This window comes from Acyrthosiphon pisum, chromosome A2 (genome assembly GCF_005508785.2).
Source record: "Acyrthosiphon pisum isolate AL4f chromosome A2, pea_aphid_22Mar2018_4r6ur, whole genome shotgun sequence".
NCBI classification, from domain to species: Eukaryota; Metazoa; Arthropoda; class Insecta; order Hemiptera; family Aphididae; genus Acyrthosiphon; species Acyrthosiphon pisum.
In genome coordinates, this window is record NC_042495.1 from 81,749,696 (window position 1) to 81,765,540 (window position 15,845).

A 15,845-nucleotide genomic window follows, 5' to 3' on the forward strand; every position below is an offset into this window, starting at 1 on the left:
CCAAAAATCTCTATGTATTAACAATAATAAAAAATCATTTTTTTTAACGATTAAATTATTTACCTACATAATATATTATTAATATTAAAATACTCTATTCCTAACAATACATCATAAAAACGGTTTAGATACACAAATTTTATCTATGCGTTTGTATTTTTTTTATATTAGATAACAATTATATAACTTTGTCTTAAAACGATTGATAAAAAACGCATTTAACTTAAAATAATTCTAAGATCATAGATACAACTAAGATGCACTAAATTAATTGTACGACGTACTTCATCGCATCGTTTCTCATAAATTTCATAATTTATAGTAGATACCTAATAATAATTAATATATTTTAATCCCTAAATTTTGATTAATTTGAATTCTTTTGTAATATCTTAGTTACCATCTTTTTGAAATGCTACAGTTCAATATAACACATTAATATTGTATGAGTACTTTGTACCATAAACGGTATGCAAATAGTGATTACTAGTTTCATTCCAAAATAATCATTAATTCAAATATGATTTAAGTTTGAAAATGTTTTCTGCACTGTATTTACTAATTGGTTAACGAAGATGTATATAGTTTATGTCAATATTGAATAAATTATTTTAAAATAATAGATATTAGGAAACCTAAATAATATTATATTAGGTCTTCAACCTTCGTACATTTTATACGTAATGTTGGTACCGATTTTTATACACTCGAGAACAACTGATGAGAAAATAGAACAGCAGAGATTACATAACTGTATTAATAGATTGTTTTTATAAATTATTTTCACAATCATTGCACAACCATTTTTTAACCACAAACTGTAATACTTCTCAAATAAAATTGATTAAGAGAATCTCTGTGCACCATTTGTTTTCTATCTCTGAACAATGCGAACATATAGCCATATAGGCCAATCCGATTTTTTGATTTTATTTGTTGACATTAATATTAGAGTGAATTGACTCTATAATCAAACTTAAAGGAAAGCATATTACCCAGGGTACCACATATTTATTGATACTTTAATTTTAAAGCTAGTTATGAGCATTTAAAAATTTTAATATTTTAATCGTATTTATAAATCACTTTTAAATTAAAATATCAATAAAATCTTATGAAGTGCCCTAGATAATATTTTAGCCTTAAGTTTTATTAAATAGCTATAACAATGTATGTTGCGCGTTGGTCAGAGAGAGCAAGAAAACAAATATTAGGTATGTTGATATTATTGACTATAATATTCATATTCAATAGAATGAAATGTTCGTGATATTTTAGTTTGATTTGTATAAAAGTATATATAGTATATACATAATATTATAAAATAGTTTAAATATTTTAATTTACCATTTATTTTATAAATTTAATGAAATATGGAAGCTTGCGAGTTGTAACATGTTAATAACTTTAAAAATATGTTTTGAAATATAAGACTACTCTTGTAATAAAACGGATTCTTTGTTAGTATTCTAATTATTTCGTTACTGATAATAACTCGCAATATTTTCAGTTTCCACTGTTAAAACCAGTTAGTAATACATATATTTTTTAAAAATATGACATAGGTAATTTAAGTATTAATATTAATGAGTATATTATAATAAATATTATTGTTATTCACTCACTAGTCTCTATATTGTAAATAATATTTATATATAAACATGTACAATATTATGTTGTATTTTACAAATAACAGTACCTGGGTATTAACTTTATTATTTTATGATATAATTAAATCGATTTGTCCAATTACAATCCGGATCACCCATTTGTTGTTGTAGTGGGTATTCATACTTTTCGTATAAAACAATTAACAAACATAACGTTTGTTCACATGCGATTGCAAAACTATTACGTGATTAAGAAAATACAATTTTTTATAAATGCGAACAGTGTCTTAATAGTTTTACAGTATAAAAAATTAGACATAAACATTGAACAATCTACAATGAGTTTATGTGGAAAAAATCGATAAACTCCCTATTTAGTTGTCGTGTGAAATGTTTAACCAAACATGTGGTAATACGTATAGAATTATACAGATATTATTGTATTATATACACTTGGCGCGGAAAACAACGTTGCCGTGGCCGCAGTGGTTTGGTGCGCGCGTGGACCGATACGCCTACACCACGCGCCTCGCCGACGCACAGATGTCGACGGGCAGCAATGCTACAAACCGACAAAAATCGTCGCCATCGCCACCAGTTCTCTACGTGAGCGTTTAATTTTTTTTTAATATGAATTTTACTTTGTGCGTATTATACTTATTGACCTCTTGTTGTTATATTGGGCACATGTCCTCGGTGTGCATTATAATGTTATAATAATAACCGAGAAACATACATTAAGATTAAGTGTTGAATTAGATCTGGCAGGTAGAAAACTACCGCCACAACAACCATTTTTATATTTTAGGTATCAACTCTACTTCCGGGGAAAGTTTTGTATTTCACTTTTCGGTAATCCTCCAGGTCAATCAGACACAATATTATAAGCGCCTATTGAAAATAATCAACTTAAAAATACTAAACTGAATATATAATTAATATTATATAGCCACTAAAAATCAACCATTATAAAATGTGTACGGTCTACACATGACATGACTTGACGTAATGCGTAGATATTTTCTTCCAATAACAAAAACTATATGTCTTGCAATCGTTTTAAGTAATAATTTGTAATAAGTATTACCTATGTTAACTATTGCAAAAGAAAAAAATGCATCGATTTCCTTATGGCTGTTATCCAAAAATGGTATTTTGAGAAGAACGAAAATAAGCATTAAAAACAAGGATAAAAATTACAATCATTCATAATGATATTCATTGGTAATAATATTATGTTTGTTGTAATATCAAACATACTGTATAATATTAAGCCATCAATTTTTGAATCATATAATTTCAAATTATTAAACAAAAAAAGATTTATTCATTAATTAGTATGTCTATTAATTATAGACAATTTAAGACTTTAATTTTAGAAAAATGTAAAGTTTAAATCACAAAACGATATTTAAATGTTCTGAGTTCATAGTATTAGGTTTTAAGATTTTAAGATTTATTTTAATACATTATTATTTATTACTCACGATAATAATTACTAAATAAAATATGTTAAAAATATTTATCTATTCATTCTGAGATTCTGAACGGAGCGTGTGTTTTTCTTTCTGCCATCACTTTTTGAAGCAGTAAAAATACTTCAATTTTCAATTTTAAGGGTGATCTCTTCTAATAGCAAATTGGACCTAGTCGATTAGTTGGACTGGCGACTTCCCTTTTTTTTCAGTAATAAGCAATAACTAATAACCAACTCTAGGTATTTTAGTTAAAGTTCTGCTCGGTATAGTTTTTTTTTCAAATTTCTAATAAATGATTTCACCAACTATAACAATCCTGCACTGAGGTGAAATAAGCGAGAAGAGTGCTCTAAAACTATCATAAGCGTATTTTGTTTATACATAATATATCATTTTTGGTTTTAAGGCTTGATATATTCATACGAGGTTCGTTTATCAAGTAAAGACAACGCCGCTTTAAACTTTAATTTTAAATATAAGTCTATACATATTATCTAAGAAATACAATTTCAAAAAAATATAATACTGTATATTAAGGTCACTATATTAGGGTCTATCTTAAGCTCTTGTACCTACCAATGTATATTGCAGAATAATAATTATTTACTTACAAATAAAAGCATAATATACTATTATGTACGTAGGTAAGAGACCAAACCAAATAATAGAATAGGTTATAACCGTTATATGTATAATAAAAGTAAAACTGGCTATCCAACTTCTATCAAACACATTATCAGAGAATGCTGCAGACACACAAGAGGTTCGACAAAAATTCGACATACCCGACCACCACCTCGACGCAACTAGGCACCAACGAAGATTCCATTAAAAATATTTTATCATTTAAGAGAGATATCAAATTGTACAATTTAGTTTAAATAATTTAAGTATGTAATATAAGCTAATGGCTCTGTTATCGAGGCTTTAATTTAAATTAGAAAAGAAAAACTATTTAAAATGTAAAAAAATTCAAACTCTGTAATAAACCATACAAGAAATAATTTATGTAAACGAGAATGTTGGATTAGTATTATGTTCATTATCGTTATTTGAAAGACAACAATATTATGCTAGGTGGCTTTATTAACAGAAAATAAGGAGTATGCGTATTTTATCTGAGTCATAAAAATGTCTTGTATGTATGCAAATTTAACTCAATAAACCATATTAATAAATTCACCAGTGTACAATATCTCTAGAAGACATATAATATGTTTAAAGTTGCGTTAGGTGAAAACTAAAAAAATATCCTTTTACTAACCATTGAAACCTAATAAAATCTGTATTTACATTTTTAAGTTCAAAGATTAAAATACTTATTGAAATTTGAAATCAATAAAATGATATCTATTTTAGTAGGGACTATATCATGAATACTTCATACACGGGAAATAAAAATTAATAATAATAAAACCGGCTGGTGTATGGCCAACACGAATAAAAAGTGTCGTAAACAATACGTTATTGTTATCAGTTCATGTTAATTGACATTCATATTTTGTTGGCTTTTGTAGGGACACTTCATAAAATTGGTAAAAAAACATACAAAACTCATGTTTGACATGGTTTAAAAAGAAATACCTACATTATGCCGTGAGAGATGAAAACACATTCACTTGTCACTGTGTGACCTATATTCATGCTCACAGAAACTCGTTAATTTAAAATTTACGAGTTACGAAGAAATATTATGTTTTAAGATTTTTTTAGTACATTAAAGTATTAGATATTTATAGTTACTAAAGCACATAAATTGCAAAAAATCGTATTAGGATTAAGTGCAAATATACTATGCTCCAAAGGTATGTACTATATTTAAAATCAAGTTTGTTTCAATATTAATTATTAATGAGATTTTTACATTGAATCCGGGCGGGTCATAAGAAAAATATTTCTGTTTGGTTATGGTTGGATCGGTAAAAAATAAAACGAATAGGTATTGTAAATTTTAAATTTACATTTTAACGAAAATTATATTATAAGTATAGTACACTGTACAATTAGTACATTCAAAACTAAGTTTTTACCCAGGAAACGACAATTGAGAATTCGAGAATTAAAAAAAAAAATTACGGACCGGATCTGGGCTGTTACAAAATGTTAGTTTAAGTTTTAGGCCGGCGCGGAACAAAAACAGTAGCCTGTGCAGGTCTCTATAATAGATTGATTTAATCTATAATAGATAGAAGGCTAATACAGATATTTAGGTTATATCTAAATGACACATATGTCGCATAAGCAAATTCAGTTTTTGACCAATAGGCACCAAATTGTCTTACAACTGTATAGGCTACAATTATATCGCTTTTAATAAGAGATAACAAATTTTACTAGAAAACATGTAGGTATTTTACAGATTTTTTTTTATCAGGAATATGCTTAAATATGCAAAAATATAGGGTATGAAAGCAAATAATTTATATCATCGCATAATTTAAATCGTATAACAAAGCATATTAACAGAAATATGGAATATATATGTGAATTAGATAAATATATATATATAGTAGTTACTATAGTTAGGTACATACTATAAATAAATTATAGCTCGTTTCTTTAAAAAACTTTTCTTGGATTGGCTATTTATTTTTAAGGTACTTATAGGTGCATTATACTATTATTCGATTCATTTTGTATTAATAAATTTTAAAACTGAACCAATATGTATATATAGTTCATATTATTTTATATAATTATTAAATATATTTATATATACATATAGGTACCTAATATATTATTCATCTAACATTTGACATATCAATTATTGGTATTTATTTTAATTTAGTATTAACATCGGGTTTAATAAACCTATCTTCAAAAATTAGTGACAATAAATCGAAATATATATTTATATTTAAAATTTTTCACACTAACTGTAAAGAATTAGTTCAATATTTTAAAAACTAGCTTTTTCGCTTTATATACCTAATTTTAATGTTTATAGGAAAAATATTTTTTTAAAAATGGGGAAATAACATTGGGTTTATTTACCTTTAGCGTGCTCTTTGTCCAGATTGACAATAGTCTTCTTCCAATCTTCTAGTTTCTCTTGAAGCGGAACCACCAAACAGTCCATTATTGCGCTGCGAATTCAACAAAAAAAAAAAAAAAACGTGTTAGTTTCGGTTACGTTCAACTCCTGTCATATGAAGCATACACAATATTCGATTTAGACAAGGAGATAGGTGCCAATGGTTATTACTCGAAAATCACGTAAATTATAGTCCACTCAGACTTATTTTATATTTGCAGCATTAAAACCGAATTAATATTATTTTATATTATTTATGTCAAACATTTTATTATCTTGTTTAAATAAAAACATGGTTAAGTTTTAAATAGGTCTAAAATATAAAAGAATTTAAAATATATGTATATATAAAAAAAATACTATGTACCTACCTAAAATAAATATTGAATTTTGATGAGAATATTAATCCATGTAAATACTAAATTATATAAAATTATACTTCATCGAGTTGAGACGATCGTGATAGTAATAAATTAATAAAACAATTGTATAGATATACAATTAGAATAGATTACGTATAATATTTATTATTATTAGGTAATAATAGGTATACCTATATTATGTACGTATTATTATTTAATATCTACGTGTTTTTTCATATAGGTAGACAATTAATTGCATTCAATATTAAACAATTCAAAATGTGTATTTACGATAACGTGTGTTATATTATAATTTATATTAGCGTATTACCTTGAAAATGTTTTCATTCTAGCTTCAACAGCCCTATGACGAAGACACATTCTGGTCAAAGCAGTTCCAATTTCTTTAGTAGCACCTATAGAAAATAAAAATAAAAATGTTTTAAAATTGTTTAGTAAAATAGTCGAAGAAATGAAACACAAAGTAAGTACCAATTTCATACATATTTAACAATTCTTAACTATAGCATTTATTTGAAGTATTATACACTTATTATACATAAGATAAAATTAGAAAAGTATAAATAATATTCATTATGTTAAATCAAAAATGTCATCTGAATTAAGATAACGAATACCGAACCAATAGCGAAGTAAATATTATGATTTTGAGCTTTCATGCCGTCATAGAACATATAATAAATTATCTAATAATATTATCTAAAGTGAGTAGGATAAGGTTTTAAAAAAAAAATGTCGGCAAAATTTGCTTTTTGAATATTAGGTACCTATATGTTGTTACAGATTGTAAATATTCTGTTAATAAAAAATAAAAAATAATACAATTAGGTGTGCTCAAAGGTTAAGAATAATCTAGCAAGCATTAAAATCATTTTTGGGGTATTATTTATATTTTTTTCCAAAATGAGCATCGTGCATATGCATAATTACTTGAGGGTTGTTTGAAAATTCAGTAAGGGGATCCAGGTCGTAAAATTCAGTATGAGGGTTAAAATCCCCTGGAAAATATACCGACAGCCCTCTAATCGAGGGTGACTATATCAGGGGATGAAACGACTGACTAACCCAAAATATTCGATACATGAAAACATTAGAATAAAATCGGTAGTGCTTATCACGCAGTTGGTAACGATCGTTCAAATGGAAATCCTTTCCGGAAAGGAAACAATGCTATTTACTGGACAGCATACCATTTGTTTATAGTGTTGATGATTTGCTCTAATGGTTTGATTAAGCCAAAAATATTTTTTGTTACCCACTGAATAATTACAACCATAATATAACCTTTATTTCCTGGTGTAAAAACAATAGGTACCTATATACTTTTTTACAATAAAGAATAGTGTCAGCGTTACTGAGAAATAATATATTTTACGTAGGATAATATATTTTTATACAACTATTCTGATTCTGTAATAGTTATAGAGAACTGATTAAAGAACAAATAATAAAAACGATTGCCTTGTATATTATCACACTTATCGTTATATTCCATTTTAAAAACAAGGAAAAAAATAAAGGCTTAAATTCCTAAGATTATGAACAAACGAATATAAATATGATGATATTATGATTAAGATTTTTAAAATAACATAAAACAAAGTACTAAGGCATTTACAATTTAATATAAATTGTTTATTTATAGAATAGTTAAATAATTTGAAATGAAATCGAGTTGTTGTAACTGTATAAGTCAATCAAGGAATCACACATTTTAAATTTTAAAAATGTATTAGCTACGTATAATTTACTTAAACCTAAATATTCAAAATTAATTTAAAATTGTTAGACAAATCGCATTCAATAAAATAAATAAATTATTTAACGCAATTAATATGTTCACCATAATTTTTAAGAAAATTTGATTCAATGGCATAAAAAAACAAACTAAATAATAAGTTAAATAAATATAAAAACAGATTTTAATACTTTTATTCGTAAGCTAAAAAAATAGCATTGATATAAATTTGAGATTTTTAGAATTTGGGAATAGGGCATAGGGATAGGGGAATAGGGAATGCTTAAATAAATATTTTATTATTATTTTAATAGGGTTTTTACATCAAGGTTGCATGTAAAACGGCTGTTCACCCTTCTATTATTCATTAATCATTATTATAATTTTGAACCTATATAATATGTAACGGTATTTATCGATTTCTTTAGTTTTTAACGACCAAGTAACAGAACCCCGATAGTAATAAGCATACAATATAATATTTAAGAACAAATATAAAATATACTTAATATTTCATGAAAAAATATTATACGAGCTGTATTTTTTTTATTAGAATGTATCTATCGGAAACACAATAAAATCACAAAGCAGTTAACGGCTTAGTATACAGTGTGTTCACACTGAGAAGTAACACTAAATATTTCAGCTGAATGGCCTTGGATTGAAATGGGGTTCAATACAACTTACTTTTTTTAAAACTATATCTTAATAATGTTTTTTTCAATAACAAAATTGACAAAGTTAGAGTAAGTTTAAATTTACGAACAATCAAGCTATAATTATCAGTTAAGTATAATACTTCTTATTTTTGTAATCAACCCTAATTTTACTTGCAAGATAAAGGAAAATAATTTAAGGTAATAAAAATTACAAAAACTAACACATTACAAAATTGTTTATTGTTTATTGTTTATTTAGATTTCCAAATTTAATAAACATTTTTTTGTGTACAAATAATAATTTAATAATATTGGATATCTCGATCAAGTACCTAAAAAGAGCATGGTTAAAATATCGTTATATCAGCAATAATTCGTAAATTTCAACTTACTCTAACATAGTCAATTTTGTGATTTGGAAAAAACTGTTTGTAGAAAAATGTTTTTTTTAAAATAATCTAACCGAATCTATAGAAAAAAGCTCTGCGCCATTATTTAAAATTAAGTATTATCAATACAATTATATTAGGCATATCAAAATGGTTAAACGTTTAAAGTTTTCTTAAAATAAGGATTTCGGTATTCCCTTTTTACCTCCAAAAAATCCCATTTAAATCCATAGAATACATCTGAAATATTAAGTGGTATCTCTTAGCAGGAACATACTCTATATTTTAGTGACTGAGTACACACAGTATCTACTAAATAATATTATGTCTATTTATCATATTATTAATTTTCTGCGAAACGACAAGGATGTGGTATTGCCGGTATTGATAAATAATGCAAAATAAAACATTTTGTAATAATATTATATTTCTAACTTAATACAAATTTGAAATAAACTTAATAAAAAAATACTAATATTGAATATTTTGTTCAGAGTATAATTACTTATATACCTACATTGAATTTTTTTTATTTAGGAATACACAATATTTATCACTTAGACAAAATATAAGCATGTATCATAAAATATTATATCAACAATATAAATATCGATAGTAGACCAACGATAACATTACGTTTTTTTGGTTATATCTTGCATACAATTACACAATATTATTATCTTATTAATTTGTCATCGTATATTTCCAAGTCCACTGTAAAGAATGTATTATAATATTTATAGCTTTTACATAGTATGCAAAAATTATTATTATTCATAGACTATAGTAATAACTAATAAGCTATATATAATATTAATTATGCATGAACAGACGTTAGTAGGTAGTAGGTAATTAAATCAAACATTTCAAGATGGAAACTAAAAATGTAATTATTCCGTTTTTTCTTAAATACACAATTACTAAAGAATATTATTTAGAAGAATATTTCATCATTATAATTATATATGTCTGAAAAGTGCAGACATATGTTGTGCAATATATTTTATTGATAATAATATTAATATTTAAAAACAAAATACCTCTGGCATTAGTGGCAGCATCAGCAATTTTTTGAAAAGCATCCAGATAAGCTCCAATCGCGTGAATAGTTGCTCTGCAAAATGATAATGATAATAATCACATATTCATAATAAAACCAGTCATTAACTTTTGAATTGCTAATAAGTTACATATACCTACAATAATATATTATACATATTATGTAGGTAAATAATATAATTCAAAAGTCTAACAAACAAACTTCACGTAAATAATTAATTAATTAGTTGTCAACAATCTATACATGTGAATTCATATATTAAAATTATTTCATTCTAATTACAATTAAATCATTAAGGCGCCCGGTGCCGATGCAATTTTGTCCTCAAAAAAACAGTCTGCTGGAATAACGATATACCGCCTTGTATAGAATTAACCAAATTTCATAATTTGCATAATTTTACAAAACTTGAGAATTATTCCCATAGTTATTTTTTTCGATATAATACACCCCGTCAACTCCCCCTAAACAGGTATCGTGTATTAGATTAGTGGAAAAGTCTTATAATTGAGGTGGCAATTAAAATATAAAATTTAATTTTTAAATTTTATAGAATTGTGGAAAATTATTGAAAAACTGGCACCGGGACCCTTAACAAAAATCTGTAGGTGTCCGTTTCTGTATTATTCACTAATCTTGCATCACTCATCTTTACGCATCGTAGGATAGTATATACATTAACGATACACTATAAATTTAAAGTATATAATGGCAATTATGGCACACAAAAAATTTAAAAAAAAACGTTTTTTTTTTTTTTGAAGTTTTTTATAGGTACTATAATGCCAGTGGTTTTCAAAATTTTATGAGGTACACCATGCTTCTCAAAAAATGTTCACGGCACACTGACCTTCTTTTTTTGCATTAAATAATTAGATTAACAAAATTGTTTTAAATAATAATTATATACATTTAATTAGAAATATGTGTTTGGTGGGCTAACAAATTTTTACAAATTATATTTTTATAATTTTTATTTTTAGACGAATAGCTTAAAAGTTTCAGAAGACCGCGAGATAATAAATCTGAATTAATTTATGTTTAAATTAAAAAAAAAAATAAATAAATAAGTCTGAACAGAGTTTAATAATTATTATTACAGAAATATTTGTTATGTGTACAATTATTAATTATAGTTTACGTAATGTATATTAAACAACGTTTCTAGTTTAGTACAAATAATAATAAAGTACCTATATGGTTATATAGGTATTAAATAATAAATAATAATTTTTATGGGTAAAAAAATAAATATGCAAACATTTTTAATACTTATAAAGAAAACAGAATAGGTAAACAAGCCCATTAATATTAGTGATAGGTACTTATAGTATGTAACTATATTTATCTATTAAAATTAAGAGTCTAAATCTTTACGTAAAAGCAAGGCCGTATCTGAGGGAACTCTGGACTCCCCCCCCCCGAATTTGCTACTTTTGATTTCATTCAAAACTGAATCAAACTAGTAAATTTTTACATCGAACTCGAATCGAGATTTTAAAAAATAAAAAAAAATATGATAATTTATATATTTTAATATAATCTAAATTTTATCTCTTTTACATAACTACGTTTTATTGAGAAAATGTAATATTAATATTTATCAAAATAAATAATAATATATTATAATGATTTGACATTGTATTCTAATTTAAGAGGACGTTACACCGTCATATGTTGCCTCCGTCTTACAAGTGCGTGACATAACAAATTTTGCGATCTGCAGATCACATTTAACCGTTAGTTTAAAAATTAGAGTGAATTTACCTCTTATAAAATTTGAAGGTAAGATTGTTATCTAGGGCATCTCATAGGATTTTTATCATATTTTAATTTTAAAGCGAGTTATGAGTATTTTGAAATTGTAAATTGATTGTATATCTTAAAATACTCATAACTACTTTAAAATTGAAATATAACAAGAAGCCTAAAAGGTGCCTTAGATAATATGTCTTATGTCTAGATAATCTTATGTTTAAATTTTATTGCAGGTAAATTTACTCTAATTTTTAAGCTATAATAGAGTTAAACGTGATCTGCTGAACGTAAAATTTGCTATGTCACGCACTTGTAAGAAGGAGAAAACAAATGTCCGCGTAACGTCCTCTTAACAGATACATTACGATGGCTTACTTTTATGTTTGTACACACAATTCAATTTTCATGCTAATAAATTGTACAATAGGTACCTAATAACGATGACTTTATTTATTTAAAATAAACGTTTAATAAATCAATTACTAATTAAACTTACCGAAGACACGTATGAAGTTTTGTAGCTTTTGCCATGAAATCTTCCCACATTGGAGTTCCATTCTGAAATTTAACAATAATAAAATAAAAAATATAATATGATATTTCAAGAAGATAACTTATACAATAAAACTTAATTAATACGGTATGCCTAATGCATTAATGCATATTACGCAAGTTGGTTCTGGTCAGTAAATGGACTATATGGTCTGAGTAAAACCCTTGCCTAATATAAATCGCAGTAACTAGCAAATATTAATCATGATACCTTATACAATACTATATGATGGTCTTTTATATGGTTTCCCTCTTCTATATGTTAATTGGTGACTAAAAGGCCGTTTGCGTGTTTAACGGTTGCTTTGTTTTAAGCTCATTTTTAAATTTATCAATATTTTTTGAGTGAATTGTTTCATCAATTGTGCTATGAGTTTGAAAATGTAATTTGTAGTATATTTTTAGTAGGCAGAAAGTACTCAATAATAAGTAGGCAATAATCTCGGCAATGACAAATATCATCAACAATGATAATAGTAAAAAATTAAGTCAAATATTCCTTTAATCAAAAAGCAAGATTTTGCCCGATCGGGGGTTTAAAAAATGTCATATATGATTAACTAGATTATGTTGAAATCCATGTAGTTTAAATTATCATAATAGATTTCTAGCTGTCAAAAAAACAACGGATTCAGTGAAAAAACATGGTCTTATAATACCATACTATAACATCAAGTTTCTAGAAATTAAATACTACTACATACATTTTAAAAATGTTGATGATTTAAAATCATTTTATTTGATTTCTTCCTAATTTACATATCAATATACCCAACAACTTACCTGGTAAAATTAAATATTTTTTACTACTTAATATTTCATTAGTGATACAAAAGAATAAATTATCAAAATTTTTTTGAAGTGGCGACATCATCAAAATATAAAACACATTAAATATATCCTTCTTTACAAAACAAGTTAAAATTAATATAGGTTAAAAAAAATAAATTAAAACAGCTTTCCTTAAGTTATTTTTGTATTTGATACACGAAAGGCATACTTATTACATGCATAATAGCATTAAGTGTCTATAAGTTATAAGGGATTACAGACTTATATGAAACAGAATAAATGTACTAGCTATTAATATTTATTTTGTTGACATCATTTATTTTTATTTTTATTAATTTTAAGTAAACTTTTTATTGTACGTGTTACGTGTATGAATTCTACAAACTCGTGCGACATTAAATTTTTAAAAAACATAGATATTGATCGATATAATGATATGTAAACAATTAAAAACAAGATGAGTACCTATATAAAATATCTAGACGTTTTCAAGAAATAGTAGGTGCCACCTATTTTATTTAGTTAATTAATAGTTACATAGGTACAACTATAATTAATATTTTTTAAATCTTTACAATAATCTTATAATCATAAATAAACATTAATATATTTATATGAATTTCCTCGTTAGACCTTCGTCGTTTTACGTGTCAACGTAATTGGAATTTATTAACATTAAGACGAGCATCAAGAGGACGCCACACCCGCATCTGTTATCTCCGGCATAGAAATGTACTACTAACTACAAAGCAAATTTGCATTTAGCAGACTCAACCAATTTTGTGTTGTATATGTATCAAGTTATTATACTAATAATCTATTACAAAATTTAAATTTAAGAACATTATCAGATTATGTTGGTTTGTTTATACCGATATTTCAATGTTTAAGCGATATAATTTGTGACTAATAATTTACATATCTACATAGAAATTTTTTTTTGTTCATTTCTTCTTTAATCATGCCATTTTACGAAACAAAGGCAGATTTCGACAGCAATAATTAGTTTTATTTTATTTGTCTAAAAGAATATATATTTTTCTTTCAGGTAAGTACCTCGCAGTGTAGCATTGATAATTTACATATTGTCTATTTAGAAGGTACATATTATACTGCCAATATTTTCACGATTTTTTTAAAACAAGAGAAGCAATTAATTTTAAATTAATATAATTAGCATTTTACTTTGATTTTCTAACTCTCAACTCAACATTTTTTTTTTTTAAACAACGTAAATTTAAAACTTAATTGATTACAATTTTATAGAGGAATTATTATAGTAGGTATAATAAGTGGGTTAAAAGAGTAGAATGAAATTTTATTAAGTATAATATATAAAACATTGACCTTGGACAATATAATATAACTTCACACTATGTATTAAAATTTGCTTTCATATTAACATCACACTCATGAAGATCATCGTCAACATATTGACCCGTTAAACAAAACCAGTTTTTACTTCCTGTTCCTCATTTGAGATATCAACCTGTATACCCCAAAAATAATCAATATTAACTGTAATTTTAACAGACATACCTACATTTAAATGATTTAACGTGATTTAATGACAAGAAAAACAATGTTAATTGTTTACTTAACCGTGAATAATGCAATGATAAATTAATGTATTTTTAATAAGCATCTTCCTAATAAGTATCTTCATATTACAAAAATAACCAAATTACCAAGACAATGAAAATGTATTCCACATGTATTTTAAATTCTATTGGAATGGATACATGTGAACATTTAAAACATTGTTTCTGCAAAGTTTTTGCAAACAAACAGATAAGACAGAGTTTCAGGTCGTCAAAATACATGCTAATTAAGTGTTGAATATTATAAGCGTAGGAAAGTTAAGAAATGAATTAGGTATTTTTATATAGAAGGTACAGCTCTCACTTGGTTTTTTGTTATACGCTTAAAACAAAAGCATACAATTTAAAAAAGTACCTAAGCATGCATAGATACTAATAATTATTACTTGCTAAATACATTTGCATAAAAAACAATTTGATAATCGTATTGTGGAGGACGGGGTCATAAATGTGTACGTCTTGATTACAATGTATATGACAAAATAGTAGGAACTTCCGAGCACTGGTTCCAGAGGACTCTTAGCCCAAGAATAGTGACGTGTGGAAAGTGACACGGTGTTTGCCCGGACCTTAATAGGAAATCAGACGACAGACACAACAATGATAATTTCAGATAACCCTTAAACATTTTTAGATTAAGAAAGTGCGTGTCCAAATAAACAGTTATATAATATAAAATGTTATTATATAACATAATCCGTTCCCTATATAATTAAACAGCTATCATAGAAAATGTCACTATAATTTATATATTTTATGCTCGGTTTTAGCTTATCATTTCAATACGAAGT

At 25.7% G+C, this 15,845-nt stretch overlaps 1 protein-coding gene across 4 annotated transcripts in view; it reads right to left on the reverse strand.

Annotated features, from left to right (window-relative positions):
• Positions 1-15,845, reverse strand: part of LOC100575191 (protein MTSS 2) — a 39,362-nt gene that overhangs the window by 13,894 nt on the left and 9,623 nt on the right. For all 4 annotated transcript variants that reach the window (XM_008181882.3, XM_016802058.2, XM_003242450.4 and 1 more), the window contains exons 2-5: positions 12,606-12,667; positions 10,332-10,405; positions 6,816-6,900; positions 6,083-6,174 (exon numbers count right to left, since the gene is read on the reverse strand). In XM_008181882.3, the coding sequence (XP_008180104.1) occupies positions 6,083-6,174; positions 6,816-6,900; positions 10,332-10,405; positions 12,606-12,667 (313 nt within the window). The remainder of the gene's footprint in view (positions 1-6,082; positions 6,175-6,815; positions 6,901-10,331; positions 10,406-12,605; positions 12,668-15,845) is intronic.